Source organism: Podarcis filfolensis (assembly GCF_964270895.1).
Source record: "Podarcis filfolensis genome assembly, chromosome: 9".
Taxonomy (NCBI): Eukaryota; Metazoa; Chordata; class Lepidosauria; order Squamata; family Lacertidae; genus Podarcis; species Podarcis filfolensis.
The window spans coordinates 60903817-60930136 of NC_139610.1; the positions used below are offsets into that span (position 1 = coordinate 60903817).

General features: G+C 41.7%; 1 protein-coding gene across 5 annotated transcripts in view; it reads right to left on the reverse strand.

Annotated features, from left to right (window-relative positions):
* CCSER1 (coiled-coil serine rich protein 1) overlaps window positions 1–26320 on the reverse strand; it is a 709135-nt gene that overhangs the window by 95476 nt on the left and 587339 nt on the right. The window contains exon 11 of one of the 5 annotated variants that reach the window (XM_083571144.1): window positions 20840–20880. The exons of the other annotated variants lie outside the window; for them this stretch is intronic. Within the exon in view, the coding sequence (XP_083427270.1) occupies window positions 20867–20880 (14 nt within the window). The 3' untranslated portion in view covers window positions 20840–20866. Of the gene's footprint in view, window positions 1–20839; window positions 20881–26320 lie in introns of those variants that run through there. 5 annotated transcript variants of the gene reach the window in all.

Sequence of the window (26320 nt, forward strand, 5' to 3'; positions counted from 1 at the left end):
TTGCAAAAATCACGAAGAGCACTACAGTGGTACCTCGGGTTACAGACGCTTCAGGTTACAGACGCTTCAGGTTACAGATGCTTCAGGTTACAGACTCCACAAACCCAGAAATAGTACCTCAGGTTAAGAACTTTGCTTCCGGGTGAAAACAGAAATTGTGCTCCGGCGACATGGCAGCAGCGGGAGGCCCCATTAGCTAATGTGGTGCTTCAGGTTAAGAACAGTTTCAGGTTAAAAACGGACCTCCAGAATGAATTAAGTACTTAACCTGAGGTACCACTGTATTCTGAAATTGTGCTTTGATTTAAAATGCAGCTGATTTGATGTTTCACAAGGCGCAATACTGAACAGAAGATTCATCAGAATCTGCGAGGGCTATGCTATTGCCCACATACGAAACATGCACAGGTGCTTCCCAGGCCACTGCAATCTAGTAAGAAGTGGACATTCAGATGCAAAATCCTACTCCAGGGATGAGGAACCTGTGACTGTCTTGATGCTATTAGATTCCATGTGTCGCCAGTTCCAGATAGCAGAGCCATTAGCAGTGGCAATAGCACAGGTTCTCCCGCTCCAAACCCAACCACGATTTCATTGTTGTTGCTGCTCCAGAAGCAGCAACTCCTTGGGAAGCCTGGTCACTATTTTTCATCCTCCACAACACATGGGCACAAAGCATCATTCTAGGGCATTGTGTGTGTCAAATTGCAGGCACATTTTAAAAAAATGTGGAACGTTATGAGAAAATTCTATAAAGTGGCCTTTTTCTGATAGGTGAGCGAGAAGAAAAAGCTCAAAAATGTTCTCAGGAAAACGTCTCTGAGAAATGTTTGGCTCAGTGGTACAGTGAATAGAGGAAAGGATACAATTTGTACGCATGTTGGGTCATAGGTGCTGTTGCTGGAATAAGTAAATTAATTGTCTTCCCCAGCCTCATAAACCAGCTCATTGAGTTTTCTTCCAAGCTTGAGTAGGAGGAAAAATGATCCCCTTTGGGACTAAGCTTTGACAAACGTGTGACTAAATTCCAAAGGGAATGGTTGAGAACAGCCCCCCCCCCCCCCCGGTTTCTGCCCTGCTGTCATTCTCACTGTTCAGCAATGCAACTCTCTGAAAGATCTACAGATGTGTTTTAATATGGAGGAATAAATGTAAGCAGAGATGAAAGAAAGTTTGGGGGAATCAACTATCAGAGGGGAAATGGCAAATTACTATTTATCAGCACCAGTGATTCGCCACATGGGTCAACGCTAAAGAGAACTTCTCTAAAAGGCCATCTGAATGATGCCTTGTACCTGACAAAAAGATAAGTAAAATTTCTAAAAAATGAGGTGTGGTAAGAAAAATCTGGTTTCAAATACAGCCGGCCGGCCATGACTTATTCCAGGCTACTCCATCCCATTTACCTTCTACCTGGTTTTCTATTTTTATTTTCTAACTCACATGCTTTTCTACTATGCAATGGCTACTGTTTTATTTATTAAAAATATAAAGTAATTATAAGTCATCATTTTGGGCATAGTACTACATGCTTATTTTATTGACATCTAGGCCCCATCTTAAATTTCACCTGATCCCTCTGTGTTGATGTATTTGCGATTTACTTGTTTAACGAACATAATATTACTGCTATTACTGCTATTCACTGTATTTCCCCCTCTTAATATTAGTGATATATATTTGCAAATAAAAATAATCCACCCAGAGTGGCTCACAACAGCATTAAACAATATATAATCTAATGTATTAGAATTGTGGTGATATTAACGAGCCTTTAAATATCTAGACTCATTAAAACCATTAACAAACACCTATATAAATTATCACCCAATTGTATTATAATACAGAACCACTTTTGTTGAAACAAACATTTCTGAAAGAACAGTCTTAAGAGACATGTTTTTAAGACCTACTTAAGCACTGGCAAGGAGGGGCCATGGTGCACCTCAGTGAGGAAGGAGTTTCACAATCTGGGGGACATCACAAAACTGGTTGACCATGCCCACCAGAGAAATAACAACAACAGCAGCCATGCTTTGAAATTCACATTTTTCTCTGAATTTTGCAATGCAGTTCTCCAGCCAAGCATCGCGTACAAAAACACATGTACAGTTGTACCTTGGTTGTCGAACGCCCTGGAACTTGGATGTTTTGGCTCCCAAACTCCGCAAACCTGGAAGTGATTGTTCCGGTTTCCAAACGTACTTTTGGAACCCAAATATCCAACGGGGCTTCTGCAGCTTCCAATTGGCTGCAGGAGCTTCCTGCAGCCAATCGGAAGCCACAATTTGGTTTTCAAACATTTTGGAAGTTGAATGGCCTTCCGGAATGGATTCCGTTCGACTTCCAAGATACGACTGTATTACAACAAAGTCTCCATAAAAAGGCATATATTAGTGAAATTCCATACACAAATGCATTGCTTGGGGAAATGTGTGTATTAGGCAAAATTAAAATATGTGTTTGTTATAAGAAACCCACCCTAAAATGTTGATGAATTTTCATGAGGATGTTTTTATTTTAATCAAAAACAGTGATGTGGAAATGTGCAGAACTTTGCTTAAGACTGAAAAACTGAGAAAAAGCACAAGTGACAGATTTACTCTTCCCTAATGAAGAGTCTTTGTTAACTTGAAAGCTTGCTCACGTCTTTATGACTCTTGTTGAGCCTAAGAAAGATATTGTCCTACTGTTAACTTTTGATATAAAATTGTTACACACGAAGGCTTGGGGGCTGATGCAAGGCTCTGTTTATTTGCATCCTGCGGTGATTCAGTCATTGCTGCAGACAGAAATCGAAGGGGTTCTAAGGTTTGCTTTCTGAAGCCATTATCTGTTTACTGCTAATGGATAGCTTTTTCAAAGAAAGCTTTTACGTAGGGAGGAGAAGTTGGTTTAAAATGCAAGAAAGAATGGGATTAATTTTGTTGCTCATTGATCTCTTCCTCTCCACTCCCTTCTTGGTAGCATATTAACCTAATGAATTTATCTCTGAACATTATGTGGAGCCAATACACCCTCCACGAACAAAAGTAAATTCTCTCACTTAAGTAGTTTTCTGCTCTCTCTCTCCTGATTTATCAAATCTTGACAGCATGACTGAAAACAATATGAGTGTTGGTAGATGTTAGATGGGGAAAATGTGCATGGGCCACTGAGAATTTGTTGTAAGCATAATTTTTAACAGATGCAAACATTGGGCTATATAAATATTGAAGAACTGAAGAGAGAGGGATGATAGGCATATCCCAACAAGCTCTTGCAAATCAGAAAACAAAAAATCAGCTTAAAAGTTGCAAAGAAAACACTCAAAGGGCAATTTTTCACAATGTATTTTCTTATACATGTGAGCAACCATCATCCCTGTGAATACTTCTGCATGTGTTTGCAAATGATGTAGCCTTGGCAGGGCACTCCAAGAAAGCTCTACAGAGTCTCATCAACCATTTTGCCCAAGTTTGCATGGAGTTTGGCCTCACCATTAGCCTGACGAATACCAACATCTTGGGTCAGGATGTGCCAGCACTCCACACATCAGCATTAGTGAGCACACAATTGAGGTGGTAAACAGTGTTGTTCACCTGGGCTCCACCATAACCAGCAACTTTTCCATTGATGCTGAGCTGGACATCCTCATAGGCTTGCCTCTCCAAAAGGGTATGGGGAATATGATACTAATGACCAATACCAAGATGAAGGCTTGGCATGTTGAACGTACTGCTTTATGGAAATGAGTCATGGGGAATTTAAACCCACCAAGAGCAATGCCTCAATGTCTTCCATATGTGCTGTGCTGTGTCAGGAAGATTATGGCAGCATATAGTCTCAAACAAAGCTGTGCTCTCCCAAGCCCATATTCCCAGCATGTTCAGAATTCTGTCTCTGTGATATCTATATTGGCTTGCTGATGTCAACAGTATGGAAGATGGCAGAATCTCCAAGGATGTGCTTTACAGGGAGCTGGCTTCAGGCAATACTTTGTGTTATAAGGATGCCTGCAAATGTGACATCACAATATTGACTCCACTGTGTGGTAACCCCTTGCAGATGACAGCAGATCCTGGAGACAGGTAGTATGGTCATGTATCCACAGCAGTGACCAGAAGAGAAATGACTGCTGGGAAGAGTGCAGAGAGACAAAATGCCATGGTGCATCTGCAACACTGAAACTAGACATCTTCATCTGCCCTAGCTGCAATAAAATGTGTTTCTCCCGTATTGGTCTCTACAGTCAACATCAGGCGCTGTTAACTCTCCAACGATTTGACCTTACCCCTAGTGGTGCACTCTTCCATTGTCCCTCGGTACAGACAGATGCCAACAAGAACTATGCCAAAGTTCAGACATAACAATAAACCATGGTGTATTTTTAAAAGACAGAGCTGCAAAGACACAAAGGAGTCAAGAGCTTCTGTGGCAAGGCTGAGAGCAGCCTTTTGACAAAGGAGCTTGAAGAGGGAAAGCAGCAAAAGGTTTAAAAATTCATATCCAGCACCTAGGACTTTCTCCCCGAAAACTATTGTGTTGCTGCCTGTCAAAAAAGCAGGTCACTGTGGCAGTAGGGAAAAGATAGGATTATGGGGCTAAAAACATTTGAAGCAAGTTTCACTTTTCCATTGGCGAATCACATCTACACTGACAAATCGAGATCTTAGCAGATTTAAACAAGCAAACATGCAACCCAAAATAAAAAGATTCCTTCCAGTAGCACCTTAGAGACCAACTAAGTTTGTTATTGGTATGAGCTTTTGTGTGCATACTCACTTCTTAGTATCTGAAGAAGTGTGCCTGCACTCGAAAGCTCATACCAATAACAAACTTACACAGGCATTAATAATAAATATGGGTAGAATGAATATTGGCAGCAATCATCCTGCACGCAAGGCCCAACCACAAATTTCAAACTGAATTATATTGCATTAACCCTCAGGCCAGGTTAACTGGTGTTGTGCACACACACACACACACACACACCAAAAATAACCCTTTAAACAAGTTCTCATAAACACTCTGGCAAAGGATGCATCCAAGTCAGCATAAATTGCACCTGAGCCCATTTTTTAGATTCATCCTGCCGTGCTGATCATGAAATGTTGCCTCCCCAAAATTGTTCAGTCCAAAATTGTTTAGCAAGAAGATAGTGCACATGAATCTAATGTGATCCAAAGTGTGTGAGAAAGGAAATTAAGCAAGTATGAATTATTCAGGGTGGAATATAGTTGCAACCAAATATCATCAGAAATACAGAGGGTGTGTTTTGTTTTGCTTAAATAAAGACAACTCGTTTCCCCTACGGAATGCATGGGGATGGTGAAGAATGACTTCCCCCTGAGAAATCTCACAAGGCTAACAATTATCTTAACTGCTGCCTTCTTTGGGGAAAGCTTTTGCTGGAACACTTCCTAGCACTTAACGCATGTGTCTCTGTGGGTGAACGCAAGTTCGCCAGAGAGCCGTCTTCTTCCGCTGTCCTTTCCCATGCTTACGCAGGAGGACTCCCTAACGGGGCCACCCATTTTGGCAGCGTGATAAATCAAGACTTCCATTTTAATCTACTGCCAAATAAAAAAGCAGTTCACAGTTAACTGCATTAAAAACACTTTACTCTCTACAAAGCCATCTCTCTGCTGCACCTGCAACTCATGAACTGTAGCTTTAGATCAATACAAAACCCAGCATTATTTAGTCGGGGAGGAACAGCAGCCTGCAATAATAATGCCAACAAAAGGCATCCCTCTGAGAAGTGTGAAAAGGAATGACACTGTTTTCAGGCTGGGCTGGGCTCTCTCAATTTTTCAAGACTGTAGCAAGGCTGAGAGCAGCCTTTTGACAAAGGAGCTTGAAGAGGGAAAGCAGCAAAAGGTTTAAAAATTCATATCCAGCACCTAGGACTTTCTCCCCGAAAACTATTGTGTTGCTGCCTGTCAAAAAAGCAGGTCACCGTGGCAGTAGGGAAAAGATAGGATTATGGGGCTAAAAACATTCGAAGCAAGTTTCACTTTTCCATAGGCGAATCACATCTACACTGACAAATCGAGATCTTAGCAGATTTAAGCAAGCAAACATGAAACCCAAAATAAAAAGATTCCTTCCAGTAGCACCTTAGAGACCATCTAAGTTTGTTATTGGTATGAGCCTTTGTGTGCATGCACACTTCTTTGTTTCGACTACAGCAGACCAACACAGCTACCTACATGTAAATGCAACCCAAAGGCATCGCTCAATGAGAATCCAGGTTCAAGAGGATGCTTTGTTGGCACCATCTAATGCTAGAAGTACATAGTAGAGGAGAGCACCCATGTGCTGTGTTCTCACTTCTCACAAGAGCATAACTCCTTATCCACTGCCTCAAACATGGCAATCCTTTGATGGGGAACTTCTTGAGGTTCTCCACACCCTGAGGTTCAGTCAGCCTTTACTGGGGACCAAGCCTTTGGCAGGACAGGCTCTTCCCAGTAGAACTGCCTGCCATTTAAGCATCAGCAGGAATCACTCCTGCCTTATTTTATTATCTCCTAAGCAAAGAAATTCACATTGCAAAGGCCTGTCTGAATAACAGGCAGGTCTTTGTGATGTGAATTTCTTTTTACCAACCAGCATGCAGTGATGCTTCTACTGATGTTTTACGGTATGCTATATACTGCCTTGATGTATTTTTTATATAAGTGTAGCCTATAAATATTCCAATAAATAAATAAATAAATAAATAGCCCTGCTGGATCAGGTCGGTAGCTGGTCTAGTCCAGCATCCTATTCTCACAGTGGCCAACCAGATGCCTATGGGAAACCTGCAAGGTGGACCCGAGTGCAAAATCACCCTGCCCACCTGCAATTCCCAGCAAATGGTATTCAGAGGCATATTGCTTCCGACAGTGAAGGTGAAGCATAGCCACTATGGCTACTAGTAGCCAATGATAGCCTTATCCTCCAGGAATTTGTCTAATCCTCTTTAAAGTCATCCAGGTTACTGACCAGGTTACTGCAGAATATTATGGTATTGCAGCACAGAATGGTACTTTAGGTTAGCCAGTGTCAGGGCTGGTTCAGATGCAGGTCAGCACTCAAGACGCTGAGATGAGCAGAAAAGTTAGCTCTTTATTCCAGGAAGCAGCATACAAGGCAGCAATGCCTCTGAATAGGATTGGTCCCTATGAAACAATTGCCAGGGCTGATGATCCACACCTCCTATGTCCCCCTAAATCTCCTCCTCCTCAGCCAGATGTTTCCCAAGCAGCCTTAAGCTATGTTAGGGAGTGGCCACCTGTGCTCTTTGTTCTGCTACTCATAAAGCTCTCTGTGTCCTTGGAGACAAGGGGGAAGGGGAGCTTCCTACAGTAGGAATGACAAGATCCATGGGTGCTTCTGCAGCCTCTATCTCTTCTTGCTTGCTAACACTTGTTGCCTCTTCAGCCTCCAACCACTCCTCCTCCTATGACCTGTCCTCAGTGTCCCATCACCATTCCCCGGACTCTGAGCCTTCCTCCTGTGGGTCTTCTCTAGGAGGTTCCCTGGCTAGAGCCTGCCAACATTCCTCATCATCCAACCAATCCCTGACACCCAGAGGGAGAACTCAACACAGGGTTTCTAATTTTTGTTCCAGGCTGGCATCTTCAAAAACTTATGGTCACACCCAAAGCCCTCAAAATTGTATTACGTTAAGTTGAAAATCTCGAAAAGCACACTGAACGGATCTTTCCAATTAGCCCATCATCATCAACTTGATTGCCTGAGTCTATAGTCACACATCAGTTCGCATGGTTCATTTTGTCTCTTATTAAGACAGACAATTATCTAATAATGGGAGAAAACAAATTGAAGGTGTGAATTCACCCTTAAAGCGCAGTCCTTTACATGATCAAAAAACACATTCTGATCGTAATTAGCTGGTATGCAACTTTCGTATTTCTAGTAATGGCACATAATATCTACAAAGGAGGTTAGGATGTCCTTTCAAGTAGGACATGTCCATGAGACTAATCTTCAAATACACAAGATGTTAAGTGTCTTCCTTGTTTCAGTAGTTCTAAGTCATGTTTAACCTTAATCTGCCCCAATGAAAAGCATCTCCAAAGTTCACCCAAACCACACTGCCTTTGTAACCATTAAAGACATCAGATCAAAGCTCTTCTACCCCCCCCCGCCCCCCCCCACACACATCAGGGGAAAAAAAATAAGAAAGGATTATTCAAACTTGAAAGAGCATGGCTTATCAGGATGAGAAAATACTTGCCAGCAGTGAGCCCAAGATCATCTGACAGGAAGACTTTGTTGCCTTAAAACAAACTGAAAGTAGAGATTTGTAGATTGCTGAGCCTCGGAAGTCACTAGAGAGTATAGTTCAGTTGCTTTTCATTTGGCCACAGTCACGTTCTGCGTGGGAGGCAAAGAGATGTTCAAGCAGCCTCTGGAGAAACCTTCATCAGTGACAACCTCTGTGCCACTTCATTGTTTAAAGCTGCATTCAATAAACACTATGTGGTCGTGCTTAGGTTTCATATTCATGGCCCAAATAGAATTTGCCAGTTGACCTAGGACTGCAGAGTAGGAAAACACATTGGCCTTGTTCATCAGTCAGAGGACTACAGGTCACTGTGATGTTGCACTTCCCCCATGCCTCCTAGGAAGATCATCACAGCCTGGACCCAGCCAATAGCCAGAGAAGGAGCAGATGCAGGAAGCTACTTTTCCATCTCTCTGCCAGAAAGAAAAAAAACTGCCCTAACTGCTAATTGCCCTCGCATTGCAGAAGCACACCTGGTCATATCTATTAGCCAGAAAGCTAAGCCCATTGTGGCGTGTGTATGTGTGTAGGAAGTGGTTTGCTTGTTTTGTTTTTATATGATCCACAATAGCTATGTTCCATTAAGTATAATTTATTTAATTCACACAGAAATGAAAAAATGTATAGGTAGTAACGAAGGCTTAAAATGGAAAATGGCTAAATCTGTATTGCTGAAGAGTTGCTAACATCGGGGTTTTTCCCATGTTGTTTCTAAATAACTCTAAGTTCTTGCTGAGTTAATGCTTAACTAATTGATTATCGTTTTTCCGGCAGCTAAATGTGAGTGCTGTAACCTTAGCTCATGTGATGAAGGTATTAGGTTGCAAATCTCCATTTTGAAGAGCATTGCCTTTGAGTCTTTGTTTCCCAAACTCCATGGAGTAAGGATGTAAATGAAGCTGTCTTAAAGGGAGAATAAACAGCCTAAGATGGCAAACGGGCTGGAATGCAGGCTGTGGAGAAGGAGAGAGAAATCTTTGCTTATAGGTCTGTTTGGATTATTTCATATTTTCCAAGATGCTGAGCCTGTGCTGGACAGCACAAGACATTGTATAGATATTTTTGGATGCATCATTGATGCTTATGTTTTGTTTTTAAAGAGTTCTGCCAGTAAAAGTTTGACTAATATTTTTACAGGCCTGGACAATGCTTTATTTCCAAAAGGAGTCAGTTCTTATGCTTCCAGTCTCTTCAAATTGTGCAATATTAATATCTGCAACATGTTCTATATTCTGAATGGCGGTTGCCGGAAACTGCAGTTGGAGACCCTGGCCTGTTCCAGCAGACTCTTTCTTATGTGATGATGCCATTATGTTCATCTGGAGGGTCATTCAATTAAAAGCCAGGATATACATCTTCAAAATAAGAAAAAGCATACTCTATATGCAAATTTATCACTGAATGTTATATAGCGAACTTGGCATGTGTTGGCTAGCAGTGAGGAGTGTAAAGCAGGAGTCTCCTGTTCAAATGTTGACCTGTCACAAGCTGAACTAGTTTTCTGTCCCCCAAATCTGAGCCTCAAGCCCTATCTGCCTAAGGAGATAATACTGAATAACCTAACAGCATCATTACAATAATTACCGACAATGTATGCACTGTCCTTTAAATGGACAAAAACTGCTGTATAAATGTTAAGTGGAAATATCAGGACTAGATGAGGTTGAGTGATAAAGAGGCCAATCAGGTGCTAGTGGCATGTCCCATAGTTGTGAATTGCTACCCACTTTCTCAGCCTGAGTACCAAATTGCAGCAAGGCTATAATCCATTGCCGGGGTTGTCAGAGGTTGGGGACTTCGGTAAGGGCACTTCAGAGAGTTATTAGCACTTTTCTTCTATGCCTCCAGTATTCACCTCTTGTACAGTATCTCCAATTAGTCTGATGAACTGCAGCTTGCTATCATTTTTAAGCAATGAAGCTCTGATTTCATCAAGGAGGCAATGCCGCGAAGCCCTTGGCTTCAGTAAAGTAAGCCCAAGTGCCTCAAAAGAGAAGAAGATAAAGAGGTCATGTCCACAGCCAGCCAGAGAGATGGAGCCTGCCTTAAAACTGTTAACACATTTCAGATATTCTAGCTTTGGATTCCTGGTTTTATAATTTTGCAGCACTATAAGTCACCCGTTTCAAGGCAGAAAGGGAACATAGTGACTTCTGGAACATCTGAATGGCTCATTCCTTTGAAACAATCACTCCTGGGCGCAGTCTCCTGCTCACAAAGCCCATTTGGCTCCCTGCTGTAATCCTTAGGGTGAGGATCCAAGCTGGGAGAAAACTTGAATGTGAGTGTAGGGAAACTCCAGTCGAATGCAATTGAGCACTGGTGAAGGCTCATCACTGAATCTACCTAGAGTAAGTAAAGGCAACAAAGAGGGCATTCTTTGCTGCCTCCATTGCATCCTCATAATGCATAGCTGTCAACTTTTCCCTTTTCTTGTGAGGAATCCTATTTGGAATAAGGGAATTTCCCTTAAAAAGGGGGAAATGTTGACAGCTATGTCATAATGTCACCTGGAGTGGGGCTTTTTACATGCTGGCCGGAAGGCAGTGACAGAACCAACAACAGCTTGCTGTGACTTGTTTGCAAAGCATTTAGAGGATGAAATTGCTTGCATCTGCCAGGACCTTGACTCCACTGTTAGAGCTGATTAATATTAAGAGGTGTCCAGAGCACTGTCTAGTCCTGTTATGTTGGATATGTTTCAGTTAGTAAGGCTCAAGGATGTGGACAAGGTGCTTAGATCTGTCTATGTGACCACTTGTGCTTTGGACCCTTGTCCCTCTCGTGAGATTGAAAAATTTAAGGCAGCCTTTGGGTCACCTCATAACAGTGAATATTTCCTTCTGTTTTGAGGAGGCCACAATTTCCTGTGTATTTCTTTTTGTAACATTCACACATTACTGCAGAAATGTGATGGAACAGACTCAAAATTGAAAAGTTATTCCACAAACTAAAATTAGACTGATCCACCCACCCCTACTTGTTCAAGTCTGACATTATAGTTCAATATACAAATAGTCTTACATTACCTCCAGAAGAAAATAGGTTTGTACAGTGTATACAGTTTACATTAAGTCACAAGGGGTTTCTGGGATGACAGTGGCCTTCTAAAATTCAGTGCCACAAATGTCTTGTTACATTGACTTAATGACAGAATCTATTCTATTGATTGTCTTTAAACTTCCTTTGGTGGCTCAGCAAATTTTGCCTCCAGCTGCAATAAAATGTAAATCTGGCTTTTAGTTTCCAGACCTCTTGCCGTCCTTTAAAGAACTGCACACACTTTCTTAAGATTCTGGTTGACTGCACAGTTAAAAAGGCTGCTGAGTATCTGAAATAACTAGCTAACGGCCATCAATACTGCTGAGTTGTTCTGAGACTTTTCCATAAACCTCCACTTTTCACTTTACATTTACACAGTTCAGTAAGCCTTATGAATTGAACCAATATCTTTTTGCAGACTTTCTGCAAAACCTTGCTCACAAAAGATCCCACTGCTGTGACACGTTGAGAACCACAGAGCTAGGATCTCACGCTGCTGTGGCTTAGCCATTTTGATGTGTTGGCATTCCATCCCTGTCTCAATGTTATTTGAAACATCTGATCTTGGGTTCTGAGCTGAAGTTAGAGGTTCTTAGACTTGAATGCCTTTTTGCGAAGACTACAGGAACAAACCAGAAAAAGTTAGGTGCGTTTGGATCAATGGGACATTAGCATCCTGTTAAGTTCTTAAATCACATTGATTTTAGTGAAGCTTAATTACACTTTAGTTTCTCTGAATTGTGCTCAAACAGCAGCAACTGCAGAAAATTAGGCTCAAGTATTTGTGCCTGTGATGGCTTAGGTAGGTCAGTGTTCTTGTTCCATTGTATAACTTGGGAAGGCAATGTAAATGCCCTCCCATGAGATGTCAAGGCAGCCCTGTTTAGGGAAGTTTTTAATGTTTGATGTTTTGCTGTGGTTTTATAACCCAGTGTGGCTGCAGCAACCCAGTCAGATGGGAGGCATATTTAAACAAAGTTGTTGTTGTTCATTCTGCATGCTTGCAGTGCTGAAGTCTCTTGTCCTGGCTCAGCCACAGATACACTGGCCTGAGACCGAGCAACCCAGCTGGCGAAAAGGGTTGTGTAAATCAAAATTTTTGTTTCCCTCTATCAGGCTTCTCACCTGTTGGTAGCCTAGTTCCAAAACAGAGTTTGGAATAGAGGCAGGTTACTCCACCATAATTTATCTCACTGTGAATTATGTTGGCTTCCTATAGTTTGGATTGCTCTGCTCATGTCATTGGGGTAATTCTGGACCAAAATTAGGTTCCTTGACAGACTCCAGGACCTTGATGAAAGGGAAGGAATCCCAGCCTCAGGGAACTGGAGAAAATAACAGCAATCTTCTGCAGCTGAAGACAAACCCATTAGCTGAATTAATGCATTGTGATGATGTAACCCTCACCTAATGATAAATTATGGTGAACTTTTATGTGGCTTGCCAGACTTTGGATGTGTGTGGTTCACTTTTTGCTGCTACTATTTGACTGTCTAGTTGTTTCATTTCTATTATGTACCTCTGCATAAGAAAACATGTTGTATAAGAAAATGTGTTGTTGTGATTGATGTTCATCTACAGTAATGAACACACAAGTTAGTAAAATAGGATTTCTGAAGCAGAAAGATCAGACAATGGAAGTCAGGCAGTAGGCATTATTCTAGTGAATGGCATGATGAAACTGACTATTATTATTATTATTATTATTATTATTATTATTTGTACTGCATACTTTTAGTAAGTTATTACAGTTCTTTTTTTAACCACTATGACCCCTTGCCTCATTTCATTTTATGAAGCTGTATCATTTATAATACATGTGGTCAAACCTACAAAAGTGCAAGGTGTATATGGGCAGATGGAGGCAGTTTGGCCATTTCTGTCATCATTTTCTAATGATACCCAACAAACCATCTTTGAAAAATGGCTAAATTCTTTGCTACAGCATCTTCCTTGTTGCAGGCAGTTCCATAGCTCAGCTTTCTTTGAGCTGAGTACAGACTTTTGCTCTGGGGGTCCTGTGACATCTTCCCTATTTTAAGCAAAATGTGCTGATCCAGAGATTCTAAATAGGGAAGCCTTTTTCTTTTATATCTTCCTTCCCCTCCTCTACATACCTCTCAAATGCATTTTCCCAATTTCCTGAAATTTCTTCTGCTGTTATCCTTTCACATTTAATTTGTACCATATTCCACCACCACCCAGACAGCCACTGTCTTTCTTCCCTCCTCCCTTGTCCACTTACATTCACTTCCTCCTTACAAGAACTTTGCTCTCTTATCCCTCTTCCTTTATCTAAGTTTATTAAAAACAACAGTAAACATTTTATCTCACTTTGTAATTTCCTTTAACATCTACTCTGGCTTTTCCCTTTAGAGGACGGAGATCTTCCTTCCTTTCCCTCTCCCTGTCTGAACTTCTGGGTCACTTTTACCCAGAATGCAATGAGTTTCTGGGGTTGGTCACAAAGGCTATGGCAGTGCAAGAAGACAGTACAGGAGACACTGGGCAGGCTGTGGCACTGAGGCCCAGCTAAAAGTCGCCCAAGGCCCACTGGGGGGGTCCAAGCCCACTGTTTGAGAAACACAGACCCCAACAAGACAAACAGCCAACAAATTACTTATATTTTCCCCACTTGTGTATAGAATATTGCTATTTCTGGAATTTCTGGAAGTATTGAATACTTTCTCCCCATTGTGCCAGAAGGACTTATTTTCGAAGTGTCTTTTTTCCCTTTGAATATTCATGGTCCCACATGGCACACATCTTTTACATTTTAAGACCTAATTGTATCAAAACTGCCTACACCTTTATCCTCATTACCCCACCGCTTTCTGGTTACCAAGGCATTTCTCTCTGGAGAATTGCTATTCATAGCTACAGTAGGGATTTCATTTACAATGCCTACTATGTCCTAATCCCCATGACAAGAATGCAGCTCCAACGCAAGAGATTTTTTGAGGAAACGGAGCTGAATCAATTAAACTTGGCAAACCTGTCATGTACAGATTTATTAGGAAATGATATTGACGGGTCCCAGACATACAAAAACAGCCTTGCTTTTCTCAGACCAAAGGTTCATCTAGCTCCCATTGGCCAACCAGGTAATAATTGGAAACCCATTGCAGTAGCTCTCTTTCCTTTGTGAATCCCAGCTACATACCCTCCAACATTTCTCCAATGAAAATAGGAATGACCTATATTATTATTATTATTATTATTATTATTATTATTATTATTATACTATGTCCATGTCTCTGCTTTTTAAGAAAGTTAAGAAAAATGTCTCTTAAAAAGCAGAGACATCACCTTGCCAACAAAGGCCCGTATAGTTAAAGCCATGGTTTTCCCAGTAGTGATGTATGGAAGTGAGAGCTGGACCATAAAGAAGGCTGATCGCCGAAGAATTGATGCTTTTGAATTATGGTGCTGGAGGAGACTCTTGAGAGTCCCATGGACTGCAAGAAGATCAAACACATCCATTCTTAAGGAAATTAGCCCTGAGTGCTCACTGGAAGGACAGATCCTGAAGCTGAGGCTCCAATACTTTGGCCACCTCATGAGAAGAGAAGACTCCCTGGAAAAGACCCTGATGTTGGGAAAGATTGAGGGCACAAGGAGAAGGGGACGACACAGGACAAGATGGTTGGGCAGTGTTCTCGAAGCTACAAACATGAGTCTGACCAAACTGCGGGAGACTGTGGAAGACAGAAGTGCCTGGCGTGCTCTGGTCCATGGGGTCACGAAGAGTCGGACACGACTAAACGACTAAACAACAACACTATGTCCATCTGACTGGGTTGCTCCAGCTAACCCAGGGAAGCTTCCAACATATATAAAAACATAATAAAACATTTTTTTAAAACTTCCCAATAGTGCCTGCCTTCGAAAGGTTGTATAGCTACATATCTCCTTGGCACAAGGGTAATATAACTCCACATATCTCTGATGAAAATAGGGATGTCCAAAAGAAAAGCAGAACATTCCAGGATCAAATCAGAAACCAGGATGGCTGGAACTGTCCCTGGAATGCTGTCTCTGAACCTGGAGGTAGTGTGCAGCCAGCATATTTTTGTCTAATCCCTCTGTAAAACCAGCCAAAATAGTGGCTGTAACTGCATCATGTAGTTGTGCTGTGTGAATTAATACTTCCTGGTTCAAAAAAGTCTTGTGCCTCAGTTAATGTGACTCTTTCCTTCTCTAGCACTTTGTGACAAGGTGGTAGGGAACCTGTAGCCCTTTGCATGTTGTTGGACTCCAAGCCGCCTTAGACCCAGCCACCACGGACAATAGTCAAGGGTGTTCATTATAGTTCAGCAACATCTGAGGAACCACCCAGATGTGATACAAGTAGCTAAGCCCTAACAATTCAGGAAAGTGAGACAACCAGAGTATCTGCATTATAAACATTTGTCAAGTTTTGTCTAACAAGGTTTCCACCCAAAGAATCCTGGAAATTGTAGTTTGGTAAGATGCTGAGAGAGATCCACAGTCCCACCTCTGGAACCTCAGTTTCCATGGTTCATTGGGAAGAAGGAATTATTATTAAACCTCTCAAAACATGCTGCAGCATAAACATGTCCACTGTCAGATATGATAGCACCTCTGTCAGTATTTCTGCTTTTCGCTGGTCAGTTTTGGTTTTGCATTGACAAGATTTAAATCAATCAGTCAATCAGTCAATCACACCCAGGAATGGGGAAGTGTTGGTAACAACTCACAAATAGTGGGAAGTTTGATATTGTATTGCAAGGAGAAACACGAAGCTTCAGTGAGTTCCATTTTTAATCCCTCTATGCACAGCAAAATCCTCTTAAATAGCACAAGCAAGCAGAAATGGGGGAAAGTAATTGTTCCAATTATCAAAGGCTCATAGGAATACATTGATCTGGGAGAAACTCACTTTGATTTAATAAACTGCTTAAAAATTAGCATTGAAAAAGCACGAAGGCAGGCAAAAGCAATAGCTTTGACTTAACTCCAGTAACGCAGAGACAAATAATTATATGAACCCAATTCCAGCATAGAAAAAATATGTGCATGAATACTAACATAATAACTTCAGCTCACTTTTTAATTTAATGGGTCCATTAATATAATGGGTCTATTCTGGACACAACCTGTGGTCACTAACAACCAAACTTTTAATATTAAATAAAAGGTTTCTCGAAACTATCAAGTTAATAATCTCTGTTTCCCCACCCCCACAGCTCCAGTTATTTTCAGACAGTATAATTATATCCTGAAAAAAGGCATAACTAATTAGCTCTATGCCCATCACTGGTATGACAAAATTCTGAAAGAACAATGATACAGAGATAATACTCATAAGTGGCATTTCAGTTACTGCAGTTAGTTCAGAAAGATGTAGGGACAGAACAACAATATAATAATAATGATGATTCTTCTTTGTCCTTTAAGCAATCAATAATAATGCTTATTTCCCTACTGGGAAAAATGGCTAAAAATACATTTTGAGGAACAAAAAACATTGAAGCACAACTAGAAACATAATGTTAAGATCTCCAGGAAATGAAATAAACAAAACTCATGATGAATTTAAGCAAAGATGTTGGACATTTATGGTGATAGGATTCTGAACTAAGAAGAAATGCCTGGCTGGATGAGGCCAGAGTCCACCTCAGCTGAATGGTGCCACCTGAATCAGGTTACTTCAGCCTGACTATATTGATACTGAATGGAGTGCACAGTTCATCATAAATTTGAAGCAACTTCAAAGCACATCAAAGTGCAAGTAGATAAATAGGTACCCCTCTGGCAGGAAGGTAAACAGCATTTCCGTGCACTGCTCTGGTTTCGCCAGAAGTGGCATAGCCATGCTTGCCACATGACCTGGAAAAACTGTCTGCGGACAAATGCTTGCTCCCTCGGCCAGTAAAGTGAGATGAGTGCCGCAACCCCAGAGTCATTCACGACTGGACTTAACTGTCAGGGGTCCTTTACCTTCAATTTATTAAGCAAAAGCTCCAACTCACTGCAAGAAGTAAAGGCCACATTTAATAGTCTTTCCGGCAATGCAAAATATACCCTATTAACATCTATGCCGAAATTGCTTCAGAAATGAACTAGTGTCAAGAGTATATACAATTTAACTTGTATTGGATGCAACCTAAAGAAAACTCTTTAGAAATGAACAAATCGCATCAGTACCTTGGAAGATCCAGATTTAAAGGATGCATTGACATTGATTTCTACTAAGAACTGTCAACTTCAGTTTATCTGTGGTTCATATTGCTAGGAGGAAAGGCATATTAATTTCAGCCTGAAAAGCAAACTATTTGTTAGCTTTGTAAACAAACTACCTTTAAATGTCATTTTAAACATGAGAAGATGAGAAGACAGCTGATATGTCAATGTGACCTCCAAAGTCATAGACCACTCAGTTTCATTTAACCAATATATTGCGGGCAGAATTTTAGTCAGCAGTTGAAGCACAATGTCCGCCAGATGTTTTGAGCCACAGCTCCCATCAGGCCCAGCCAGCTTTCTCAACAGACAGAGATTATGGGGTTTGTAGTTCAAAATTTCTGGAAAGCACCATGTTGGCTATTCCTGCATTATGTTTGATTAATCTGCCCATTATTACATGGGTAGTAAACTGGATACCCCAATGACACCCTAAGTGAAGGTACACTATACCTAAGACTTGCTGGGTTTCTATTCCTCTCACTGTGCAGATATTATGTAGGATTGGTTCATCACATGTCTGCGTTATGCATTCCAGCACCGAGGCAGCAGATGTTTACTGTACTCTGTTTCCGTTTGTTTTTGCTTTCACTTCTGACTTCTCTCCGAGGAAGACGAGAAAGAGGAGACGTGATTTCTTTGGTTCTGCCTTATGCTTAATAAAGTAGCTTTAGTGCTTACAACCTCAGCCTAGATCTGACTGCGTTTATCTCTGCTGGACTCTCTGAATATGTGTTCAGTGTCTCCAAGACATAAGTCATTATAAATCGTTGGGGAAGGTGGTTCGGAACTCCCTAGAGCTGCACACTGCACGCTGATGGGAGAGACAGGCTAGAATCGTTCCTGTCGTATGCCTGGGGGTTGTCCTAGCCCCCGGCTGACCCAACAAGACTGGCTGAGTTATTTTGACACCTGAAGCAGATAATCCTACAAACATCTCCCCATGGAGGTAAAAAATGCAGCCATGATCAATTAAATAAACAACCCATCTACTACCCTTTCATAACACCCAAAATCAGCAGACTGAGGCAGCTGCCTCACTTTGCCTAAGAGGAGGGCCAGTTCTGTTACAGCAGGCAATATTCATGGCTGGATAGCCATTTTTAGTCAGAATGGATTGAGTAAAATGAAATCATCATCATCATCATCATCACTTAGTAGGCTTAGTCTATCATAGTTATTCAAACCATGCTTGGAAATTCCACCCAAGCCTTGCCCGAAATTTGGATATGAGATGGTATCAGTAAAAGAAAGAAAGAAAGAAAGAAAGAAAGTTATGGGTTCTGCCATCTAAATTCCCTTCTTCGGAACTATTTTGGGAGAGGGAGGGGGAAATTTCCTCCACCCTTTCTGCTGCACCAATTCATGTACACAAAAACCGGCAATATGGATGGGAATTTTTGCAAGGTTTAAATCAAAGCTTTGCAAATTCTAGTGCAGGGGTCAGTAAGGCTTACTGGCCATGGGCCAGACTACTCCCACGGAGATCGTCTGTCGGTTGGGCTGGCGCAGCAGAACGTGGCGGCAGAAATTGCTTCTGCGCATGCCAAGATGACGAAAGTTGTGCCTGCGCAGAAGCGATTTTTGGTGTCTGGGCATGCGCAAAAGTGATTTCCGGCACTGCTCAGCGAGTCCCCATGCCACACCAATTTAGTACAGCATGCGGGAGACTCGCCAAGTGGGCAGCTCGGTTCAGGGGCAGCTTGTGGGCCAGTAAAACGGTCTTCGTGGGCCGCACCTGGCCCATGGACCACATGTTGCTGACCCATTCTAGTGCAATACCTCACAGGCAAATTGATATGGGCTATACCATGAAGCAGTTTGAGAAGCCATTCATGACTGGCCCAAATAAGCATTCATCCATTCCATACCTGAACTCCACGATTTAGACGGTAGAAACGATTACACAAACTGTAGCCACGATTGCATAACAAGACATAACAGATGCGGGAATGAGAAACAAAGGGAGAGGAATTGGAAAATAGTATAAATTGCACAGGAAATTCAAATGAACAAAATGGCAACAAAATTTCAAATAGAAACATCACAGACAGAGTGGAATTAGCTATATAGAAAAACGTCTTATTAGTCAGCTCCAGGAGGATTAAGCGCAATTTTTGAAAAAGACTGTAGATACCAGTTCTTTCCATTTATTCTTTTCCCCATTGTTAATATTTTGTGCCACGTGGAAACAAAGGTGTTAGATCAGGCCGTCAAAATCTGTGAGCTACCAACCTGCCTGTTTTAATGAATTGAATGTTTTAATTGCTTTTACTAATAATTTTATCATTTGGTGGTGTGTGGGGTTTTTTTTGGTAAACTGCTTTGAGTTTTTTTCTATCATCAAGCGGTATATAAAATTTATGAAATGAATAAAATAAATAAACCTGAGCACAGCCCACCAGCCATGAATCGTATTCTGCCATGTGGCTTCACAATTTCCCTGTTGTATCATATCAGGCAGACAGAGAGAAATAAGGATAGTTGCATCTGCTCCAAAAATTTACCAGAAGCAACCCCACTGTCTGGTTCCTATCCCATGTCAACCCGTTGCGCATAGATGGTGCCAGGGGAGACAACCACCACCACCCTGCGCAAACAAGGCAGAAGGTGGATAATACACTTGTATAATATATAACTATAGGGTAGAGCAAGTGTGAGGAACCTTTGGCACTCCAGCTGATGCTGGACTACAATTCCCATCAGCCCCAGTAAGCATGGCCAATGGTCATGGTTGATGGGAGCTTGTAGTTGACCAACATTGGGAGAGCCAAATATTCTCCACATCTGGGGTAGGGCACTCAGATGGTGATTTATAATGTTAGGATAGGAATGCTCACAGAAATAAGTTTCTGAAATGTTGGGTGCTTATGAAGCCCCTGATGGGCCCAACCCTGTGTTGTTTGTAGACAGCTTTTCATTGATGGGCCACAATTTGTGCAGGCCTGATTAGATCAGAGTGAGTCAATTTTTAATCCCCCGTTCTCACACCAGCTGTAGAATCATGTGTAGGATTTTATCTTAGGTTGATCTCAAATAACAAAAAATAAATTAAAAAAAATGGACAACCCTTTTTAATTCACAGTGTGCTTTTATTTCTTTATTTCTTTACTTTTCATCTGAGATCATTTAATTCAAATGGTGCTGCATCTTACCATATTAATTGAAGATTAGAACAGAAGTCAACTAATAACAAAACACATAATTTCTAGTTAATACACTGCAAAGCTTTGACATACGAGAATCTGACAGGAAATTTCTCTGTTTACCTTTCCTCATTATGAATGACCACCAATTAGTTCTTTGTGTTGTGGAATCACACCTGGGTTATGCCTTTCATGCTTTGTGATCTACACAAATTTATATATTTGTTATATATCTGAATAAGCATTAAAGCAATTGATGAAATTATTTTCCAACTTTTTTAAAAATAAACATGTTGCTTGCATCACAGCTTCACCATGGAGGCACCATGTTGTGGTCGCATAAACAAATTATTTGTACCAACTCTGGTTTACATTTCATACATACCAGTTCTTAACACTGTTCTGCAGAATGCTTAACATTCTAAGCATTCTGTCAATAACCCTCTTACAGCTACAAACCTACATTCCCTGGGAGGGCATCCCAGGGAGTATTGGGTGTACTGGATCTCCGTATCCAACACTGGAGAGGGTGATCTGATGTTGGATCACACCTCCTCCAAGCCATGAAAACCTCAGATGCTCTGTTCTAACTCACCACCAGATTTAGGACAGTGCAGCCAGTTCCCTTGCACACAGGGTGCTGAGCCGAGCCTGCACAGAATGGGAGGCAAGAGAGAGGAGGGGACGAAAATAAGAAATATGGGGGGAGGGGTTCATCCTCGCTCAGGATGCATTTTACCAAAGTCCACCCTTGGTCCAACTGATGTCAGGGTTCCAACACTTTGCCATTAAGGGATCATCTTGGGGGCAGATGAAGGGTGTGCTCCAAAACCACTTTTTTCCATTAATATGTAACAATTTACACTTTCATCATCTACTAACTATTAAATTATTCACTCATCATTATGAGCAATACATTTATGAGTTCTAAAGTAAATAGAATGGCATTATATGTCTTTTTTTAAAGAAACATACCACATTTTTCCATGTATAAGATGAGGTTTTTTTGCTTTAAAAAATAGTAAAAAAAATTGGGGGTTGTCTTGTACATAGAACATGGGCACCCAGGGGATTTTTAAAAATATTTAAGCATATTTCCGGGATTTTGGCTTGGGCGCGCTGAGGCGGTCCCTCCTGCTGCTGTCCCCCTTTTCTCCTCTCCCTCCAGGCTGGATGCTGGCGCCTGGCTCACCTCTTGAAGCCCCCGCTGGCTCGACCACCGGATCGCGAGCCACTGCTGCTGCCGCCGCCGCTGAGAGCTGCCTCAGCTACCTCTCCTTGCCCTGCTTTCCTTTTTTGCCTCTCCCCCTCTCAAACTCCCACCCTGCGCCCAGCACGCTCACCACCTTCCTCAGCTCAGTTTTGTGCTGGGCCTGGGGAAACCAAGAACCGTGGTCCAGGTCCGGTCCAGAATTCGTAGGTTCCGCTAGGAGTCATTCTGACAGGGTCAAGGCAGGACACGAGGCAGGAAACCAGGCAAGGACAGGTACAGGATCTCAGGCAGGGTCTGGCATACAGCAATGTTGCTCCCGCAACCTGCGGCAGGGTCCCACAACCTTTTATCTTTGTCGGGGTAATGGCCAGTCCTGATCCCCCGGCAACTCACCTCCCTGTTTTGCCCGAAGGCGAGCACTCCTTCTGCGACTACTCAGGTCTCTCCTTCTCTCAGACCTTAGTCTTTGCAGCTCGGGAGACGTCGGTGGGTTACTAGACCCAGGGGCTGCCTCAGCCTCCCCTGACCAAACCGGTAGTGGAGCAGCTGTAAGTGATAGCCCAGCTGAAGGCAACGAGGTAATCCCTGCATCTGGAGCCAGGGCAGGCTTAGGCCCCTGACTCGGCCCAGCTGGTGTTTGTTGCAGGGGAACCTGTGCAGGCTGGGACTCTTCAGGAACAGGCCCCAGACTTGGTTCAGATGATGCCTGAAGCAAAGGATCCGGTGCAGACTGAGACTCCTCTGGTTCCGAGTCCGAGCCCGAGTCCCAGGCCATCACAAGTTTGCTCGACGGCATGGCCCAGCACAGAGTGGGCGCTGCCTTCCCCTGGATCCAGCTTGGGATCCTCCTTCCTCTCGCTTCCCCACAGCAGCAACTGCCACTGAGGGGGAGCATGTGGTGCCTCAACCACTGCCTTTGCTTCTGCACCACGGTGCACTGCATGCAGCTCATGCTGGAAACTTTGAAGGCGATTGCTCCCCCAAATGATAAACTTGCCACCGCAGATCATCATTCACTTCTGTTTTAGGGTTTTGTTTTCTTCATTTTGGGTTCAAAAATAGAAGGGTAATCTAATACATGGGGGTGTCTTATACATGGAAAAATATGGTATTTTCCTCTCCTCGACTGTGTCAACCTCAGGCAGGCTTCCTGCAAAATTTCCATATGACATTTATCTTGCTCTGATATTCATTTCAAGCCTGTGGCTTCTATGTGACAATTGTCAGCACTCTGCATTTTATTACAGGTCTGTAGTGGATTCTTCCCTTGTTATTTAGTGTTTGCTCGATGTAGCTACAGTACACAGGACTAATGCTGTGATTTGCCAAGATGTACCACAGGTTATTTTCAGAGTATTCTTGATATGATCTCACTAAGTACACAGCAAGGAAAACATATTGCTCCAGCTGAGCCTAGAATCAATTGCCAAGTCCAAATGTCAGCAAAGTGAAAGCTTGTTCAAAATTCATTATGGGATGTGATTGATATAGCAGAGTCAAAAGGAAATCATAATGGAATTGCAAATCTAAATTTGGTCTTTAAAATGAGTATATGCATTGAAGGTGGCGGGGGTGAGGGTGGGAGAGGGAATCAGCCATCTCCCATTAAGCACAGATGGAAAGTTTCATACACACACCTGAAAAGTGCACTCAATTCAAAGCAATCTAAGGAAATGATAGTGCTAGAGTATCTATCTATCCATCTATCTATAAAAAGATGGTTGTCAGCATTCCATCACAATTCTGAACTGAGGATGAGACTGTGCTGAAAAACAGGTTGTACATTGTCATCTGGGAGAAGGTACCCCAACGGTACCCCAAAGTATAGACTTTTATTTCCTTCCAGTGTGTATATGGCTGGCGCGCGCGCGCGCACACACACACACACACACACACACACACACACGTACTTGCAATATTTAACCCAGCCCCTCTCCACATACAATCTACTAAACATAATGATGAGCATTGTTGCTAGTGATCTATAAAAGTCTGAGTTTGAAGTCGGTATCTGTTCCTATGGTGGTATAGAGCAAATAAATCGTTTTAATTCTCCAGTCTTCCAAATTATGAGTTTTTCAGTTCTAATTCTGCTATTAATTCAGTTCCATACTTCTCCCTCTGCAATTGCAGGTATTTGCTTTATTTCAGATCAGTAATTGCATATAAAAGAAAGGTTAGTACCATTTCTTTCGCAGCTTCACCAGCTCATTAGACAAAACAGATAGATTAAGGTCTTGCACAAGGGAATTGGTGGTGACTCAGATAAGAGAGTTGAATTAATATCGAAAGAAAAAGTGCAATCTACGGAATGGTTCACACATGCTTGTACATCAATGGATTATGTTGCCCGTAGTTATTGTACATTTGATGACTTGAAGCTGAACGTGTGAAGAGGTTCCACTGAAAAACCTTGTCGTATTTGATGTGGTGCTAGATGACATTAAAGTTCTACCTGTGATATTACAGCTGCAGTTCCTCATTCACACATGCAAGTGGTTAGTCGCTTTTTCAGTCACTGTGATAACATCAAGTAACAACAATACATGTGTGTGTGCATCAGGAGTAAGAGATACACTACAGAGAACTTCCTTTGAATGCATGACCACAATCTATATATAAGATAGCAAGTTGTTTGAAACAGTTTTTAATATTGTGTTTTAATTGTTGTAGCCCACCTTGGGACTTTAGGGTGAAGGGCAGGTAATAGATATTATAAATATGTATTCCCTCTGCTCATGGCTAGGGGTGAAGGAGAAATTTGGTTCAGTTTACATTTTAATGCTATCCTTCAAAATCTACCCTTAGATTTTATCTTATAATGCAGTTCTCCAACCAAAAAAATGTGTGAAGAAACGCATATGTCAGTGAAAACAATAGCAGCAATATATATTATATGTATATCGCACAATGCTGCATACAGAAATGTGTATAACAGAACTGTGCGCTAACATGCTGAGACCTTTTGAGAGGGTTTTGTGTTTTTTTGAAAAAAAGAAATTACAAACAGATGCAGAAATGTAGCAAGCCGTACAGTTAAGCCAGACAGATGAAACTCCACTTCATCATGTTAAAAATTTGAATGTTCTTAAATACTAGTAAAATCCAGATGATTTGCCCATTGGCATGCATATGCTAAGTGATGTAAGCTGGCCAAATTTCACACAGATCTATTGAGAAATGGCCTAGATAATATAATCATTTTCTATTTCTGCATTCTGCTCCCTTTGTAGTTATTATTTGCCAGGCATAACATACTAGCATTGTGTGTGTGTCTTTCTTAACTTATCACTGTATCATAAAATTCAAGGAAATGGGAGAAGTCTTGCCCTTCCTGCAGGAGGAGACGATTGAGGGTGGAAGACCAAGGGCAAGTGTGGTGAACGGAAGCTAAGTTGGAAGCAATCACAGTATGTGAGACTCTAGAACAAGACTGGGGAGTCTGTGGTCTTCAGATGTTGTTGGACTCCCTTCAGACCCATCTAGCATGGCCAACGGTCAGGATGATGCGAGCTGGAGTTCGACTGCTCAAGGTTCCTCACCTACAGAATACAGTTGCTGCTCACATGACATGGAAAAGAAGCCGAAGTGCTTTAACTTGCAATTCCCATTTTTTCTTTTCTTTTAGTGAATGAGTGAGTTTGTAAGTGATTTACCTCTTCTGTTAAGATGAAGCAGATCTATCTATCTATTTATCTATCTATCTATCATCTATCATCTATCTATCATCATCATCTGAATGTTGCTCTAACTTAGGTCTAGTTGTCTTAAATGGCATCAGAAAGAATAAACATTCCTTGGACAGTACCACTCCAGTCTACAGATGGGAGTTCATATGAATGAATGCTCCTCCATACAAATAATCTTCTCGCCACTTGGAAAAGTAGCATGTTAGTTTTCTGCATGTAGGAACACTTTAATTTATTTTTTGTGATGAAGCATTCTATAACATGGCCCTTCACCTGGACTCTGAAATAGTACCGTCCCCTCCAGTCACAGGTTTCCCTTGAGCTGTTCATGAGAACTAGGCTTAATTCTTCAAGAGTATCCTGACTAAGCTTCTGGATCTACTGCATTGTGTATATGTGTGTACAGTAGGCTCTAAAAAGCCATATCTTTGTGTGTAAGTACATTCTCAGAAGATTATAGGCTTATAGTCATAAATGATTGCTGTGGATTATAGAGTGTTAACTTCATGATGATCAGAGGTTTAGGATTTAGGATATGGAATCCTCTATTTCCCCCCTACTGATTCATAGTCCATGTGAGTACCTGAATGAGTCTGTATTTATTTGTGTTTTTTCTCAATAAATTGCACTTTTGCTGTCACTGTAATTTAAAATAATTGATACCCACCCATATTAGTTCAACATTCACTTTAGGGGTTCCATTATTGTGCCATTTCATTACATACGTTGCAGAAACACAAGC